Source organism: Atractosteus spatula, chromosome 4 (assembly GCF_055471065.1).
Source record: "Atractosteus spatula isolate fAtrSpa1 chromosome 4, fAtrSpa1.hap1, whole genome shotgun sequence".
Taxonomy (NCBI): domain Eukaryota; kingdom Metazoa; phylum Chordata; class Actinopteri; order Semionotiformes; family Lepisosteidae; genus Atractosteus; species Atractosteus spatula.
In genome coordinates, this window is record NC_142709.1 from 31,558,032 (window position 1) to 31,575,916 (window position 17,885).

The following is a 17,885-nucleotide window of genomic DNA, read 5'->3' on the forward strand; positions in this document are numbered from 1 at the left end:
CTGTAAAGATAAAAATGAAATCTTTTTAGTCTTGTACTGAGAAGACTGTAATGGTGACAGGCTTTAAAATCCTCAAACATGGTGATAAAGTCAATCTAATGGCCTTCTTAAATTGCAGGATCTGCTGTACTGCTGGCAGAGACAGATTTGGATGAGGGAACTCCACATACCAGCAGAGTATGGTATGTGGAGCACAGCTTTCTTGCTGTTCTTGAGTATGCTGGTTCACACTGAGGGAAGGGAAAAGACCACACTGCAGTATAAAAATGTATTACAAAATTATGGCTTCGTGGTTGTGCAGGTCAGCCACACTGGGAACTTTCTGGATGCTATTTTGTCATTCAAAAAATAAATCATTTGTTTAACAAAAAGGCTGAAGTGTCGTTCAGCCTTTTTCTAATAGTTTCTTCCTGCCGATGTACAGAAGGTTATTTCCAGCATCCCTAAAAATGCTCTCATTCTTCTTCAGGTTGATTTAAACTTATAAGTCCACACATTTCTGCCTGGGAGAGCTGAAAACATCACTTTCAATTGAGGAAGCCTTGTCTGTACTAAGCCAATTGAAGTATATACAGTACTTTTTCTAATATGTATTTAATATTAAACCTAGAGAGCAAAAGCGTTTCTATGAATGGAAGCAAAACAGAGTTTGCAGAGTGAGATGTGATGTGTCTATGCATCTCAGTTTGGGAGCTGAAACATCTCTTGAAGTCAATATAATGTTCTTACATAATATTCTTCTGCACATTCGATAGTGTGGGTTTGTTGTACGCAGGAGATTATTTGTACATGATTCTGGTCTGGGCAGCTTCAGGGCTCAGCTACTGTGCCTGTACATTTCACTCATGCATTCAGTTTACAGCTGACTCGGGTTCTTTTTTAGAACAAATGAACACAAGGACTACAGTTACTCAACCCTGTTATAAGTCAATCAAGGCTATAAAACTTGTCAATACCACACTGAAATAATTACAAATGAGTAATCAACCCAAAATTGTGATTTTCTAAATTTCTATCTTGTATGTGGTAGACAAGGGGTGGAGGAGATAAACAAAATATATGAATGTGGAACTGTGATAGTTTAAAAAAAATAGTAACAGGTAACGGGTTTATTCCATGCTGAAAAGAAAGGAAAGGAAACAATGTTTCTGCCGTGGAGCCTTCTTCAGGTGTTCAGGTGTTTTTTTTAATGATGACATAGCGCCTCCTAGGTGCAAAAAGCGTACAGCACCTGGTATTCCCAGGCGGTCTCATATCCAAGTATTAAACAGACCCAACCCTGCTTAGCTTTCGAGATCGGACGTATTCAGGGTGGTGTGGCTGTAAGCGATGAAAGCAGTCTTTTCAGCTCTCTTTATATTTTACATTCCATGTCTCATTAAATGATTTAACACCTGACTACTTTTTCTCTATATGTCAGTTAAGCAAGTGAAAATAAGAATTCGTGCAGTATCCCAGTTCGGCGGCATCCAGCATTTAAGCGTCTCTGTCCATCTAAAATTATTTCCCACTTTCCACCTATGGGAGCATTGAAGGTGGAGGTTGTTGCCAGTATCGTAGTATCTATTTTGTATGGTCATTGTGTTGTATCTCTTTCCTTTCACAAGTTTCAATTAATATTTCTCAGCCAATTTAAATGTCAGCTCGCGTAGCTTGTCAAAATTAATCGCAATTTAAATCCATGGTCAAATTAGTTTTTACTCATATCAATAGTCGCGATTTGTATTTGATGCATCAGTCGTTTATTTGTATATACGTGTAAAAATTAAATATTTATAAGCAATTTTATAGATTTTTTTTTTTACTCTTTGCACCTATCGGAACTAAATTTTGCGGAAATCTCGCGATGTTTTGTCCAGTAGCAAAGCATCACGGTAATACGTAGCTCCTCCATTTTGTCCGGGTTTAGCGGAGGAAGTGTAGCAGTACCGGGGTCAAAGCTATCGCTGTGTCTTACGGCCTCTGTCTTTTTCAAGCGCGCCTACCTGACGGTTTAAACCAATTTGCTGCTTGACATGGCGGACCAAGCCATTTCTTTTGCTAAGGATTTCCTCGCTGGTGGAGTTGCTGCTGCCATATCTAAAACCGCAGTGGCCCCTATAGAGAGAGTGAAATTGCTGCTGCAGGTAAGGTTGATTGTATTTGACTCAAGGAGTAGGGATTACTGGAATTACTGATTACTAAAACTGGAAAGACACTGGAATAACACATTTGTACATTGCTGTAGGTCAGGGTTCTAATGCATTGTATAAAACTTAATTTTGCTTTGAGAAGTTGTCGCATAATGCAGTTTCCTCTAGCAACCTTCAGCGTTCTCCTTGAACAGCCATATTGAAGTCCTCTTCCAATTACTGCTGGCTAAAGCATCGTTTTCAAATCCTGTTCAGTCAGTTAACATAATTCTAGTATGATTGCATAGCTCGCGGTAGACTTTGTACGCCTATCGTTTATGTTAATAACTGGAAATGAGAGTAACCTTGGCTCCCTCGTGTTCAAATCTGCACCTATTAACTGGGATCTATGTCTAATTCAGTTATCTAAATAGTTTCTAGATGAAAATCCTTATTAACTAATTAATTAACTGCATCATTAACGATGAATTAACTAACACGTAGACTTTATGTTAAGAGCAGTATCAGAAGCGATCTACAACACTATTTTATAGCCAAGCTGTTATGACAAGGCCTCAGTGGCTGCTGACCTTTAACTGAAGATTGTGGTTTCAAATCCCAATTTAAGAACAGCTTCTTTTGATATGAATATCTTTTTCTTATTCAACTTTTGTATTGTATGCTTGAGTGCTGTTCTTTTCCCAGATTGCTTCTATTCAGGCAAGAACAGAAAATGTGAGACTATATATACTCCATACATACAAACACATAGTTATCTCAAGTATGTCTTGTAAATACAATAAAAACCCTGTTCACTTTACATTTAGTCACCAATTGTGTGTAGTTACTGTGATGTTTTGGGTGTTAAATGTATTATCCAGTATTTATTGCATTTACCCAAGTAGGGTGGTAATAGACATTTCTCTTCAGGGTTTCTGATATTTTGCTGGCAGGTTTAAAGTACAAGTTCTTCATTTTAAGCAGGATGCTTTCAGCAAAAAAAAACAACTTTGTTCTCTGCTGGCTTTATTTTTGAAGGGGCATTTCAACAAGTGTTTCATTTATTCAGGGCAGAGGGAGAAGGCTTGGCAAAAGTTTAATTACTGTTAAATATGCAAGTTGGCTTTTCTAACAAAAAAACAATGAAATAGGATGCAGTCTCACTCGCATGGCTACAGTACACAGGCATGCAAGGAGATGCAGATGGAATATTTAGAGCGCTGTGACTAGAAACATTCCTAACACTTTTCCACAGTGGAATTTACATATGTACTTCATGAAGTTTACTTAAGATATGATCTTTGCGCTCTATAATGACCCTTTGTGCTGAGCACACACTAGTCAGGTTCAAAGTGTCACCTAGTGTAAATGACATCATTTTCCTGACTTTCCTTGCAGGTGCAACATGCCAGTAAACAGATTGCTGTTGACAAACAGTACAAGGGCATCATCGACTGTGTGGTGCGTATCCCCAAGGAGCAGGGCTTCATCTCGTTCTGGCGTGGCAACCTGGCGAACGTCATCAGGTACTTCCCCACGCAGGCCCTGAACTTCGCCTTCAAGGACAAGTACAAGCAGGTGTTTCTGGGAGGAGTCGACAAGCACAAGCAATTCTGGCGCTACTTTGCCGGGAACCTGGCGTCGGGGGGCGCTGCTGGGGCCACCTCTCTCTGCTTCGTGTACCCTCTTGACTTCGCCCGAACCCGTCTGGCTGCGGATGTGGGCAAAGCCGGGGCCAGCAGGGAGTTCAATGGGCTGGGCGACTGCCTCGTGAAAATCTTCAGGTCGGACGGGCTTCGGGGCTTGTACCAGGGCTTCAATGTGTCGGTGCAGGGCATCATCATCTACAGGGCCGCCTACTTTGGCATCTATGATACAGCTAAAGGTAAATGATCATGAAAACCCTTGTCTTTTGTGACCTATTCAGGAAACATAATGATCAAATCTGATTTATCCTAATAAGTGGTGGACCCTTTTCATTCACTAAGAGCATGTTTAATAGTACATGGAGGGAGGGGTGGGGTTTTGACATTCATTTGACTTTGCAATACAGTGTCCTTGTTGTTCAAGAGTTGTTCTGTGTTTGCAGCAATCTGATACAGGTGCTGATTGTGGGACTCCTGGTAGTTTACTACCTATCACCTTTCATTGGAGAACAGTACTTCCTACATACAATTTATTCACTATATGACTTCTATAGAGTAGATGTCACCTACATGTACTGATGCAGCCTTCGCTGATTACTTTCCGCTGTGATCAGGCCCTGAGAGGAGCTCACCACGTTTCAGGGTAATTGAATAGGCTTCCAAGGAATTTAGTTCTTTACAGAATGAGGCATTTTCCCTCAACATAAATCTTAGGTTAGTGTCCAACACAGAAGTAAAACCCACTGAAAATGTGAATCCCACTGGATGTTTCTATGAAGAAGATCATCTTTCTTTCAGGTATGCTACCTGACCCCAAGAACACTCACATTGTGGTGAGCTGGATGATCGCCCAGACTGTGACTGCAGTGGCTGGCGTGATGTCTTACCCCTTCGATACTGTGCGCCGTCGTATGATGATGCAGTCTGGACGTAAAGGAGGTAAAAGAACCAAGATTGTGTGGCTTTTTGAGAATCGTCAGGTCTGGCTAAACAGAATATGCTTCTCAAGTTAATTATGCAGTAGATACCTAGTAATCGTGAAGAACAGTGTTTGTCCTTACTACATTCATTTTCTAAATCATATATTACTGGGGAGTGTTTGACATGTTTGCCATCAATCCCTCTACAATTTCACTTTATATATTTTCATTAATCAAAGCCATATAGGTGAACACAAGGTAGGGCAATGATACTTGGCATGTTTCTGAAACTATGCCATGCATATCCCTGTTCAATAGCTGTATGCTGTGAAAGAGTCACCAGTGACAAATTACCTATATGGGAAAATAGCTGATTGCATAGAGAGTCCTGGAGAGCAGTGGTCCTGCAGGTTTTATTGGCAGCCTCAAAAGGTCAGTGAGCGAAGTCTTGAAAGCGTGTTAGCTCTTCCTAGTTAAGCAATTGATTGATCCTATTAAGTTATTTAGAGCTCAACTGGAATTAAAACTAGAAGACACTGTAGCTTTCCAGGTTTGGAGATGCAGACCTTTGGACTGCTGAGAGAGTGGTGCTGTTTTGTTTCTCTCTTTCTTGATTTGTGGGGCCAATGTGATATCCTCGTCTTTTTCTTCTTCGACAAAGAGCAAAACTGTACCTTGCACGCGATCAGTTTCCCTCAAAAATGGTAACGGTTTTCAACAAAAATAATCAAACACTTTTTACTTTTTTGCACAAGTTAAGTTCATCCTCTTCATGTAGAATCATTACACCCATGTATGGGAAGCTCATTTGAATTCCACAGGTTTCATTTTTCTCTTGACAGAAAAAGTGAGTATACAGAGTGGTGTGATACACTATTTAGATCTGAGCACTGGAGGAATTCTTCTTTATATTCAGCCTTTGTTCTTCAAAAGCTGCACTATTCCTAAGTTATATCAAAACTATTTTCTGATAAGTCAAATCAGTACTTATGCTTCTGAATGCATATGTATTTTCATTCCTGTTCCTTTTTTGTTCACAGCGGATATCATGTACACTGGAACCATTGACTGCTGGAAGAAAATTGCAAGAGATGAAGGTGGAAGAGCTTTCTTCAAAGGTGCATGGTCCAACGTTCTTCGAGGCATGGGGGGTGCCTTTGTACTTGTCCTGTATGATGAATTCAAAAAGATTGTCTAAGCTAGTTCCATCATTGTCTTAGAAACATAATTGTCTTGGGAACAAAGATATTGACCATTGTAGAATAACAGTACTGCTAAGGACCATTAAGCCTATTCAGAATCTTAAAAATTCCAGTATTTATGGAGTCAAGGTAAAACCTAGCTCTTGAAACGTAGTGGCCAACTATGTTTTCAGTGCATTGAGCTGTGTACTTTCCACTTTTAAGCACTATGTACCTTTTATTTTTTTGCACATCTTTAATTTTCTTATGTTTTAAACTGGGTCATTCTCCTCCAGTACAATAAAAAACCCCAAAACAAAACATTGTGCTATCTCCATTATTTAAGTGTATGTCCTCCGCTATCTTCCTAATTTGGATTTGTTTGGCAATTTGAATTTTTTCAGTCAAGCAAAAAAAAATGTTTTTCTGTGTTGGAATGATGAGTTTTTTTGTTTGCAATTAATATATAATTGTCCAAGGATTCACATTTTTTTTACTTTAACATTCACAAATTTAAAATTTATATGGTTTTTTGAACTTCCAGGGCAGTTTAGACCTTCAGTAGAAGTGTAAATCATTTACAAAGTCCTGAATAAGATGAATAGGTGAATAAATAATTTTCCAAATGTTCTATTCTAATCGTCTCAATTGTTCTCAAAATTACCATTGTTTTTCCTGTTGTGGCAGCACTTAGGGGAGTTGCAGTGTGTCAATATTTCCTCAAGGTGGTGCTAAGAATGCATTTTCTGTGGCTCAACTCAAAAAGTCTGTTCTGCAAGTTTTTTTTTTGTTCTGAGCTCAACAAGAATGACCAACATTTGCAAAGGCATTAATCTTTATATATGTTATATCCCTGTTATTGTAATGGAAAAAACGCCAATCGAGGCAAGTTTCATTTAGCCAAGGTTTTTCACTTTATTTCTATGTACAATAGTTACAGTACGTTTGACATAGCAAAATAAATTTTATTTTTTGAAGTGAGATGAATATTGTTTAAAATGCAAAAGTCTCTTTGATTTAAGAGAATTGTGTAAAATGCCTTGATCCTGATGGTCCTGAGTAAGTATTGTTACTGGAATGCAAGGACTAGTTCTGGCATTCTAGTGTATGTTGAAGTAGTTGAATACCAACTAAGTTAATTTTGTTCCCCAGAAAAGAAAAGTTAGATGAACATAGTGATTTTAAAACTGAATGAATTGGAAATCATGCATTAATGTTTAGCAGGGCTGTCCTGTAATACTTGTTTAAATACCTTGAAGTTCTTGAACATGGTGGACATGGTAAAAAAAAAAGCAGTAGTTATTGCAAAAAAGATCTGTATAATTAAGCTCTAAATGATCTGCTTGAATCTGCCCTTTCTGTTTTTACCTGTCACATCACCAGTTATAGATTGGTGCTCTTCCCAGTGATTTTCACCACTTAACTCTTGCACATATTTAGAAAGCAGTGCAGCTTCATCAAAGAATCACACCAGTTCATAGTTGCCTGAAACCATCATGCCATCTGATGTTCTTCAGGACAGCTTATCCTGGAGCATCCCAACATTTATACAGACTGTTATTCTCTGTTGGAATTTAAATAACTTCTACTGGCACTTGTAATCTCTGGCAGTAGTCCCATTCCCCCTGAAAACAAAATATATATTGTATAGTCAGAACTGTCAAAAAACAGAATTCAATGTTACCAGGATCATCTGTTATTGTTCTAAACAACTCGAAGAACAATTGCAAATGAGGTTGTGCCTGTCTAGTATTAGTTTCAGTAGCTAATTTATCTGGGGATCACACCTACTTAGTATTACAACTGCTGTTTGTCTAATAAGCACAAGAAATTGTTACATATTGATAGCTGGGTGGTATGGCGGTACAGTGGTTAGCTTTGATTCCTCACAGTACCAGAGCTCTGGGTTCAGTCCATGGGGTGCAAACTACTGGAGTTTGTTCTCTCCATGTTCACGTGAGTTTCCTCCCACAGTCCAATGACCTACTGGTAGGTTAATTGGCTTCTGTAAAATCGTCCCTGGTTTGTGTGTTTTTTTTGTCCGTGTGCCCTGTAATGGACTGCCGTCCTGTTCAGGGTCTTTGCTGCCTTGTGCAATTTGCTCTGATAGGCTGCAACATCCCCTGAGACCCTGTACTGGGTAAAGTGGTTTAAAAACGATGGATGGATTCATAGCCTGTTCAAATTCAGTCTTAGTTGCAAGAATTAGTGATACGTGATACCAATAATGCTACAGTATAACCTGTAGAAATCGAGTGCATTTTGGAACAAACTACCCATTAATGTTGCTGATGTAGATATTCTTGATCTTCCTTCAAGAAAATGGAAGAGTGAGATCCTTGGATCAGTAAACTCTAACAACCAGGAGTAAGAAGGGCTAAATAGCCTCTTCTCTTTTGTAACCTTTCTTAAACCAATATGCTGTTAAAGAATGTGCAGAATGAGGAATTAAAAAAATAAAATCATTTGATTAAACATTTAAATTGCATAAAAAGAAAAACTTGTTAGAATCAAGGCTTACAAACTCCGTAGATGATATCCAGCAGCAGAGTTTAATGATGGACAGTAAGGGAAAGAGGGTGTAGTAATTACAGGAATGTTATAACAGGAGTGTGTGCGTCATAGAGGCATTCAGTTACCCACATGATTTGTGCAATATTCTCTTATTGTACAACATCCAGTTCAAGTAGTATGCACAAAGGGAACCTTAGGATGATCATTGTAAATTGTAAGATGATTTATCTGAGTGCTTACCTTGCCAAAATTTAAAAACCATTCAGCCATCTTTTCTTTCGGATGTGGGATTGCAGGGAATATTTTATCAATAAGCTTGTACCTGAAAAGTTAAAGCCCTCTGGTGAATATTTTCACAAATTACCGTGAACTCCGCTCCTAATAAATATGTCATATGTTATATGTTACTCAATACAGTAATATGGTTTACAATGTGAGACATTTTAAACATGAACCCTGTAAACTTACCTTTTGAAAACGTATAACAGGATCAGCGTCAATATTAGAGTTAATGTTGCCAGAGAAGTAAAAATGAGAACATCAGAATATTTTTCTGTACCTGTGGAAAAAAGAAAAAAAAATCTATGAATAACCACACATGTATAGTACTACTGGAATGCAAGTGGAAACATTAAAGGATGCATTAATGTTTAAACAATATTCGTTCCAATGCAAAAAGGATCATACTAGGATTGCAACATGACTTAGGCTTTTATAGAGAAAATAAGGAAGTGCTTCTTACCTTCATATATTTCCTCAGTCCATTCGCTCCATATATTACCAAAGCCACAGTCTTTTGTACCTCTCACTCGAAGTTTAAATGCATACCTTTTAGAGATGTCTGTTTCTGTGGTGTAGGATGTCTTTTCATTTAGAGTGATATTTTCCTGATTTGGAAAAGAAAATTGCATTATGAAATAAACCGGACAGCTGCTGAATGGAGGTACCTTATTATAGCCTTATTAAACCTTTTTTTACCTCATGTTTTGAATCCATGCCTTTGATGATTAATTGGTATACAAAGCAATTTTTCATTATTGGATCTTTTGTAGGTGGCGGTTTCCAAAACAGTGAAAAAGATTTCTTTTTAAACGAATATCTGAAATCTAAAGGTGGATTTAGTTTTTCTGAAAGGAAAAGGTATAAATAAATTTAGATTACATGCTCTTCGGTATCCGATCTGAAGTAAATACATTTTGAATAAAGCAAACTGCATAATACTCATTCATTTTATTTTATTGGTTTGGGTTGTTGTCATAATTGTGTACTTTCTCTTTGGATGAATGTTTCAGCTGGCTCATTTTCTTCAGATAGAGGTTGATAATGTTAATGCACAACTTTAAACAACAATTTAAGATGATGTTTTGTGATACTTCTATTTCAATTCTTGAAGCACAAAAAGAGATTTTATATCTTTTCAGTACTTGCTGTTTACTTTATCTACATTCTCTCATTCTGGTATCACCCATGATGCCTAGTAAGTAACCTTTTTATGGTGTAGTGGCTTGGTGATGTTTAGGGGTTGGATGAAATCATGGGGGACATGAAAATAATTGAAATACAATTGTTGAGATCCATTTTGTGACATCTCTAAATTTCCTGTTGTTTAATTCCCAGTGAAAAATCAGTTGAATTGAAAACAACACAAATACCCAATTGTTGTAAAGGTTATGAATAATAGATGTCACTTTTTGTTGACCATGGTAACGACAGACTGCAAATAATGACAGTGTAGTGTTGACAAAGGTTTCTCTATTGTGCTGAATCACCACATGCAAAAAGAAAATAAGCTCCCTTACCAATTTCATATGGTTCAAACATCTGTGAGAATGACAGGTTTGGAGGAAAGCGGACTGACACATTGATTTGAACAGTGAACTGCACATCTCTGATTATTGAGATGCTCTGAAAGTGGCATTTGTTCCTTCCTCTTCGATTGTCATTCAGATACACTGGACATTCTTTCACCTGTCCCATTTGCCTGATTGAAAACATATTTACAGTAAGAATAAAGACAAGTCAGTTCACTGTAGTCATCATAAAGTGTACAAAACGTGTAACTTGCACTCACCAGAAACCCAAAGTTGACTGGCATTCTGTCATTGCTGGGTACCAGCTGCAGTTTAGAGATGAGACATTGTAAATGATGCATTCAATGGGGGACCCACTGGGCAAATCTGAAAATAAGCAGCATGTTACACCAGTCACATTCCATCTGAAAGTGAATTAATTGACTGTGTGTAGTGGCACTTTGTGAAAGACTTTTAGATTCACCAAAGTAAAATTTACGCTCCAGTATAAGTTTTCGTTATAAACTCTTTTCTATGACATTTTAATGAAGTCTACTGTGTATGGGTTTTTTGTCATCTTGAAATATGAAATTATGTCCAATACCTTTCCACATCCCCAATTCTGGATTGCCAAAATTAAATACAGTTTTTCCGGTAGGTTAATTGGCTTCTGGGAAAATGGTGCAGGTGCCTTGGTGTGTGTGTCTGTGTCTGTGTGCCCTTTGATGGACTGGTGTCCTGTCCTTGGTGTATCTTGGATTGTGACTGTAGCGGCAATGCTTGTTAATAAGACAGAATTAAGTGTTGCGGTGCTTTCCCAAATGAGGCCCCAACTCTCTGTTCATCTCTGTGGTGCAGCCACAGAGAAGCTATTCATGCAGGCTGATTTAAAGATGTTTTCTTTTGATAAGGGACAGCTCCCAAATGGGGATGCACTTAGCTAAGCCTGGCTATCATGATCAATGGTCATCCATTGGCACCTATCTGTCTAGGGAGTGCCAGATGGACATCTGGACTGCATTCCTAGGTGTCAAGAGTAAATGACTCATATCTCACCTTGATCAACCAATCAGGGACTGGTAGGGCCGAGTAACCCACGTGGGACTCTGATGCCCATGGAACTTTCAGCCAATGAACGAGCTGAAGTTCCTCCAGGTAAAAACAGGCAACACAGAGCTCCAAGTGAATTCTGTGAACTTTTTCGGACAATTCTAAAGGGAATTCAAAGGAGAATTCCAGGGCAGGACAGCCCAGGAGCAGAAGGCTCCCAAGGGCAGGACATTCTCGCAGTGCGCCTCCTGACCATCCTGAGACTCAGCCCGGACAACCACGGAACGGCCAGTGTGTCCGAGTGCCAGAACTTTCCTCTGTTCTAAGAGTCTAGAGCGGAGGTTGCCAGAGAGTAACCAGAGGATCCACCCGAGGTTAGCATCAGCAGCAAGCCTCGTGAATAGGTTGGAACTGTGGACAGCTGAATCACTATTCAGAACTAGCGCTTCATCAGGAACGAACCGGTCCTCTTCCTGACTTGCTGGGACCCACAGTCATTTTTTCTCCTGTGCACAAACTTTGCTAGTTAAAGCCAACACTAACTAGCCGGTCAGTGAGCATCAGTGAGCATCAGCAGCACACCGTCGCAAGCCGCACAGCACAGCCTGGCACGGAGCCAGTGAGCGCGGATTGGACAGCAACAGCCTGCAACTGTTTCTTTGTGCCCGCAGGAGATCTGAATCCCCAGAGATTGGATGAGTATTCAACTTCAATGCATTACAGCTCGAGAACTCAATTGTTATCCCAACCAGTTGATATCAATTTATTATGTACTTGTTTTGAGTATCTAATGTAGAAGTTATAACCAAGTTCATTTACGAAACGGTCTAAATGAATGATATACTGAACGTATGTCCTCTTGATATAGGTAACTCTTTGTAACTGATTGAATATATACCTTTTGTATTCTGATAACCCTCTCGATAAGATCTGTTAGGTTTACATGCATATTCTATGTATTAATAAATGTATCCTCGTGTATTAGTACCTGTGTGTGTGTGCGTTGTTTGAGTTATATCGCATGGTTTGATTCTAAGGCCATCAAAAGAATCATTTTGTGATTTACTGCTACAATTAATAATTGTCCCAGTAAATGCTCAAACCCTACAGAACTGGTGCCTTCAGAGAGCACACTACATGACCGTTGCTTGCCAGGATAGCTCCCCCAAAACCCTAAATTGGATCAAGCCGTTAGAAAAAGGAGGAATGGATTGTAGCTCCCATGCCGATAGGAGAGCTTGTGAAAAGTCCTAACCATTAGGAAAGAGAAATGATACATATAATCAACAAGTATGGCAGTATTTCTGGGGGGTTTCTCTTACACTGTATCATTTCATATACACATACAGTACATAAGAGTTATAAGAGTTCTAACCTGCAGAAGCAATTAGATGTTCTGGTGAAATGTGGAGACTTCTCTACCAGCATAATAAATGGGTCTGGTGTCAAGGACCTTATCGCACTGTCAAGTACAACGTATAAATATTGTTCAAAGTGTTTTTATTCACCAGACATATTACAGTATGTTTTGTTCTAGGGATGCAGTTATGGCTGTTGACAGGGTCAGAAGAAGCACGACATGACGACATTGTTAAAATACATCTGGGTGGTACTGAGAAAACCTAGAAACAGTGACAAAATTTTTTTGTCATTTTAGCACTCAGCTTCCTTTGCACAGTCTAATTCTTGGAATTCTTGAAAGCGGTACAAGTAAAGAGCAGAGAAGAAAAAAGAGATCAACTTTTTCATGTGGCCTAATTGCTAAATATGACACTTTCAAGGACGTTTGCGACTGAAATTAGATTTCAATGCTGAAGATGTATTTTGAGGCTTTTAAAAGGTCAGTTTTTTCCACACATTAGTATGAGTGACTTATTGTGTGGAAGAAGTCAGAGTATCATTTTCACAAAAAGAGCTGGGTAGCTTGTTCTACAGACTCCTGGCTCTCCTGTTTTCAGTTTTAAACGTGTTTTCCACATTTAATATTTCCACTAAAATAGCTCTTTAAATCCGCCTGTCATCGTTGTAGTCTAAAATGCCTTTCTCTCTCATCCTAGCGTCAATCCCGCATCAGCAGAGTCCGCTTGTCGGCACACCCGTCTCCATTTGGTGGTTTGAACCAAATCTTTGAGCTGACGTTGCCATTAAATGCGACCGAGAATACTCCAACCGGCGCGTCACTCTGTCGGAGTGGGGGAGGAGAACAAAGTAATGTAGCCAATTTCATAGAGGGGGATTATTAGGAGGCATGGGAAATTTGGCCAGGATGCCAGGGTTGCACCCCTACTCTTTTCGATTTTTAATGACCACAGCAAGTCAGGACCTCGGTTTTACATCTCATCCGAAAGTGATAGTGTCCCTATCACTATACTGGGGCATTAGGACCCACATGGACCGCAGGGTGAGCACCCCTTGCTGGCCTCACTAACACCTCTTCCAGCAGCAACCTTAGTTTTTCCCAGAAGGTCTCCCATCCAGGTACTGACCAGGCTCACACCTGCTTAGCTTCAGTGGGTTGCCAATTGTAAGTTGCAGGGTGATATGGCTGCTGGCCTTACTCTAAAATGCCTTTCTGACAAGTACATAATCATAGCATAACACACCTAGGTGTGCACTGGTTTAGGATATGAGCCACTCTTGTTCTCCAGTTTAAATGCTCACTTCGTGTACATGTGCCTTAATGATTTCTTTAATGGATCATAACTACAGTACATAGTATCCCAGTTGTGTGGCACGGCCCCCGTTTATGAAATATTCATGTACTGTTACTTCTTTCTTTCAATTTTGCTGTAGTTGAATGCTTTTGAACATGATCTACTCTAATAAGCCAGCTATTATTATTATTGTGGTGTATAGTATATAGTATCCCAGTTGTGTGGCACGGACACCATTTATGAAATATTCATGTACTGTTATTTCTTTCTTTCAATTTTGCTGTTATTGAATGTTTCCTGATTCCTGCCTTGCTCCAACAATTTCAGCCAAGAAGCGAATAGCCAATCACATATTAAATTATTATTAATATTATTACTTATTTGTATTATTAAAGTGAATGCTGCTCAAGATAGCAGAATTGTCCAATTTTCCCACAGTACTGTGCTCCGCATTATATAAAAATGAGGTTTGTATGGTGATGTCTGTACTGTGGAGCACCAGAGACATAAGGTTTCAAATACAAATAAGACCTTTTGATAAGGCTCATTTGACAAATGAGCCCTGTAAAATTGAATTAGTTTCTATGAACAGATGCCAGGTTAATGATAAATTCAGTTTTTCCTCTCCAGCCTTAGCAGGAACATTAGACACACTTAGTTTAATTAACCTCTTTTCATTGCAATTTAAAATCCTCAACAGTAGATAAAAAAGCAAATCCAATATTTTGTTAGTGGCACTCCAGTACTAGAATCGCAGTGAACCATCATTTATTTTCTTTCATAACCAGTTCAGAATATAAAGAAAAAATTCAATTGAGTATAAAAAATCATATTATGAACAGGATTTATCCATTAAAAAGAAGCATTCCTCTCCATTTTTCTTTTTTGTTGGATTATTTGATGACCTAAAGGATTACATTTGCATAATCTGCACCATTTAGAGGAGAGCAAAATTATTTGTGTATTTATTTTCAAAATAGTCTCCATTGCATTATATTAGAAAATGGCTTAGGAATGGCAATGTGTTTTCCACTCTCATAACAATGCTTGATGTGGGCTAATTTAATATTATGATCCACAACTCAGAAGTCAAACGCAGTAACTCGGACGCAGAACCCAAGTATGTATCTGAGCCCTTGTCTGCAAAACAGATTTTAATGTTTTCTGTGTGATGCATGATGCGCAGTCAGTTAACCACACCATTTAAGCCCTTAATGATGAACTGCAATAATTCTGAAATCCACATAAAGTCAGTGCAAGGAAGCTAAAACATGTGATAAAATACTCCCGTATGTAAATTTTAGTTATGTTCGGAGCAGCTGAGTTCTGAACATGCAGCAATTTGTTAAGATGTTTGGATACACCAGCAAGTTCTGTGCTACATTAATCAAGCCTGGAAAAGACAAAGGTATGATTAACTTTTCAACATCAAACGGAGAGATGGGAGAATTGTGCATGGATACAAGTGCAAAAAAGATATCTTCACAATATGGAAAACATGAGCTTTAGATCAAGGTTTGAATCAAAGATGATATCAAGATTTTTGACACATGTTCCTGAGCTGATTGCAAAATTATCAATAGACAAAACTAATGAAAGTTAACCTGACACAGTTGCAGACACATGAGTCTGACTCCTCCAGAGACTTTCTCACAATCTCTTTGTCAAAGTTGCGCATTTAAGCTTATCCTTCACTATGAATATTCATGCTCACTGTACAAAAAAACAATAGTCTTACTCTATATTATGATAACAAATCATCATCATACTTACTATCTTCTTGCTGATTTCTGATTTTCTCACAATCTGTCAACATCACGAAAATAAAACAAGCCGAAATCACTTTCATGACTGTATCCATATAGATATATTTGTGCTTAAAAATAGGAAAGAGTTGTGGAACAGCTCTGTGAAAAATTAAAAGCTGCAGTTGTCTTGGTGGTTGAGTAATCTAGTAAGAGATACAAACCTGACTCACAGTTACAGTTTTCAAAGTTTATGAACACACCCATAGTTTTGCAAAACACCCATAACCACAAAGAAAAAAAGGAATATGGTGTTTATAATATATTTTGCATAAAAAGAAGTTTATAACTCTATTTATGCACATATGTTTTTGGAAAAATAAAGTATACAGATTTGAGATTTTTGATTAAATGCTTTTGACTTCATTTTACTAACTGATTATTCACAACTGATGACTGATCGTGATGTACTTGACTGACTGTTGCACAAGTAGATGATCTCCTTAGTGAGATAGTTAAAAGGACACATGCAATGAGATTATATTACCTTTTGAATATCAAGCCCAGAAGAAAAAAACACATACAAGAACAAATATGACCTGATTATGAAGAGAAAGCACCTTTGTGCCATCAGTGTGTTGTAGACCGGACACCTCAGAAGGACTCACCAGCAAAGGGACCAGTAGATGACCCAAATGATCATGCCTGAGGCACAGTCTTGTAAGAACCTAAGAAAGGTTAGAAATTAGGTTAGAAATGAGAGGAGGCCATTTTTGGTATATAGCTCACTTGGTAGTAGTTAATTGATCCAAGGATCGCTACCCAACTGTTTCTTGAAAGGCACCAGGATACCATCTTCAACAATGTGGCTGGGTAGCATGTGCTACCTTTGCTTATAGAAAATCTTTTTATCATGAATAGTACAGTAATTCAGCCATGCATACAAATATCCTGCTGAAAGAATTCATCAGACTGCTGATTTTGGCACTTGGCAGCACATGTATTTAGGCTGGAAAACAAAAATCAGCAAGGCTGTGAATAAAATAAATACTTTTTCATTTTGGTCAGAAGTCAAGTCGTCAGTGTTTAAGAGTATCACCATGGTTAAAAAACAGACAGCCATTGCGCTTCGCAAAACAATATCGAGTGGAAATATGGTTATAGTTCACTAACTACGATGTCATTGCTGTGTCAAGGCAAGCCAGTAGTGACACTGCAAAAAGAACACATCTCCATTCTCAGACTGAAGACCACCCTTGCAACAGAGATGACCCTGGTAATAGCTCAGTGTTGCCTCCACTGAATGTGTTGTGGAGGAAAGAGGATGAGTTTGGGCACATTTCTGGAGAGCAGTTTCAGCATCAGGAGAAGACCTGAGGAAGACCCCCCAGCTCTTTTACCTACATTAACATTAGAAACATTACACTAGTTAACATTGGAAACAGAGTTTCCACTGCTTTGTAGTATGACACATAGACAAGGCTCTGCGTATTAAATGACCAACTGTGACTGCCTCCTACCAGTTTCTACCAGGATGTCAGCTTCCCGAGACTTATTTTTACAGAGGCAGTTAGAAGATTGCCTACATGTTCTCAGTGGAGACTATACATGTCTGGTGACTGCAAGGCCAAGGAATGTTATGATTTCCTGACCTCTCCATGTAACAGAATAACTCTTATTCTATGAAAGCTATTGCCCTGGGGAGGAAGTTATTTTGACACGAGTTTCCCCCCATCACTGGATAACTATTTCACTATGTAGAATGATTGCATCGTAAGTACTGAACTTTTTGACACATTGTGGTGAATTCTACTCAGCTGCAACATGGATTGGATGACATGGTAATGCATCTAACTATCATCTACAGTATACTCATTTTTGTAATCATGACTATAATTATTTTTATAATTGCAAAAATAAGGCAAAACGATTTACAAAAGTAAGTTGAGACGGATGAGGTAGGGAGAGGTGGGTCTGGGCGAACTGTAAGTGGTACAGTTTCACTCTTTGAAAGGATAACAAGCTCTTTATATTCAGACTGTAACATTGATAGCACATGACACTAATGATATTTACCGAATTCCAGAATGCAGTCACTCATATTTTATATGTGCACCTTTGAATGTGGGAAATATTCAAGTCTCTAAACTCAAGAGATCACAAGTGTTCCTCATAATGTGACTGTAACTGTGCATGATATCAGTGAGCCCAAGTTCTCCTTAGAACTGTTTTCATGCCTGAGAAAGTTAGTTAGTTCATCCCTGACAGGAATGT

At 38.5% G+C, this 17,885-nt stretch overlaps 2 protein-coding genes across 2 annotated transcripts; one reads left to right on the forward strand and one right to left on the reverse strand.

Annotated features, from left to right (window-relative positions):
- The first annotated feature begins 1,866 nt into the window (after nucleotides 1-1,866).
- slc25a6 (solute carrier family 25 member 6) lies at nucleotides 1,867-6,179 on the forward strand. The gene is made up of 4 exons (XM_088912760.1): nucleotides 1,867-2,126; nucleotides 3,510-3,996; nucleotides 4,556-4,696; nucleotides 5,718-6,179. The coding sequence occupies exons 1-4, from the start codon at nucleotides 2,016-2,018 to the stop codon at nucleotides 5,873-5,875; spliced, it is 897 nt and encodes a 298-aa protein (XP_088768886.1). The 5' UTR covers nucleotides 1,867-2,015; the 3' UTR covers nucleotides 5,876-6,179.
- LOC148836080 (interleukin-5 receptor subunit alpha-like) lies at nucleotides 5,716-15,777 on the reverse strand. The gene is made up of 8 exons (XM_088912761.1): nucleotides 15,640-15,777; nucleotides 10,444-10,549; nucleotides 10,172-10,353; nucleotides 9,351-9,499; nucleotides 9,115-9,259; nucleotides 8,841-8,931; nucleotides 8,613-8,694; nucleotides 5,716-7,483 (listed from the first exon to the last, which is right to left on the reverse strand). The coding sequence occupies exons 1-8, from the start codon at nucleotides 15,725-15,727 to the stop codon at nucleotides 7,433-7,435; spliced, it is 894 nt and encodes a 297-aa protein (XP_088768887.1). The 5' UTR covers nucleotides 15,728-15,777; the 3' UTR covers nucleotides 5,716-7,432.
- Nucleotides 15,778-17,885: the final 2,108 nt, after the last annotated feature.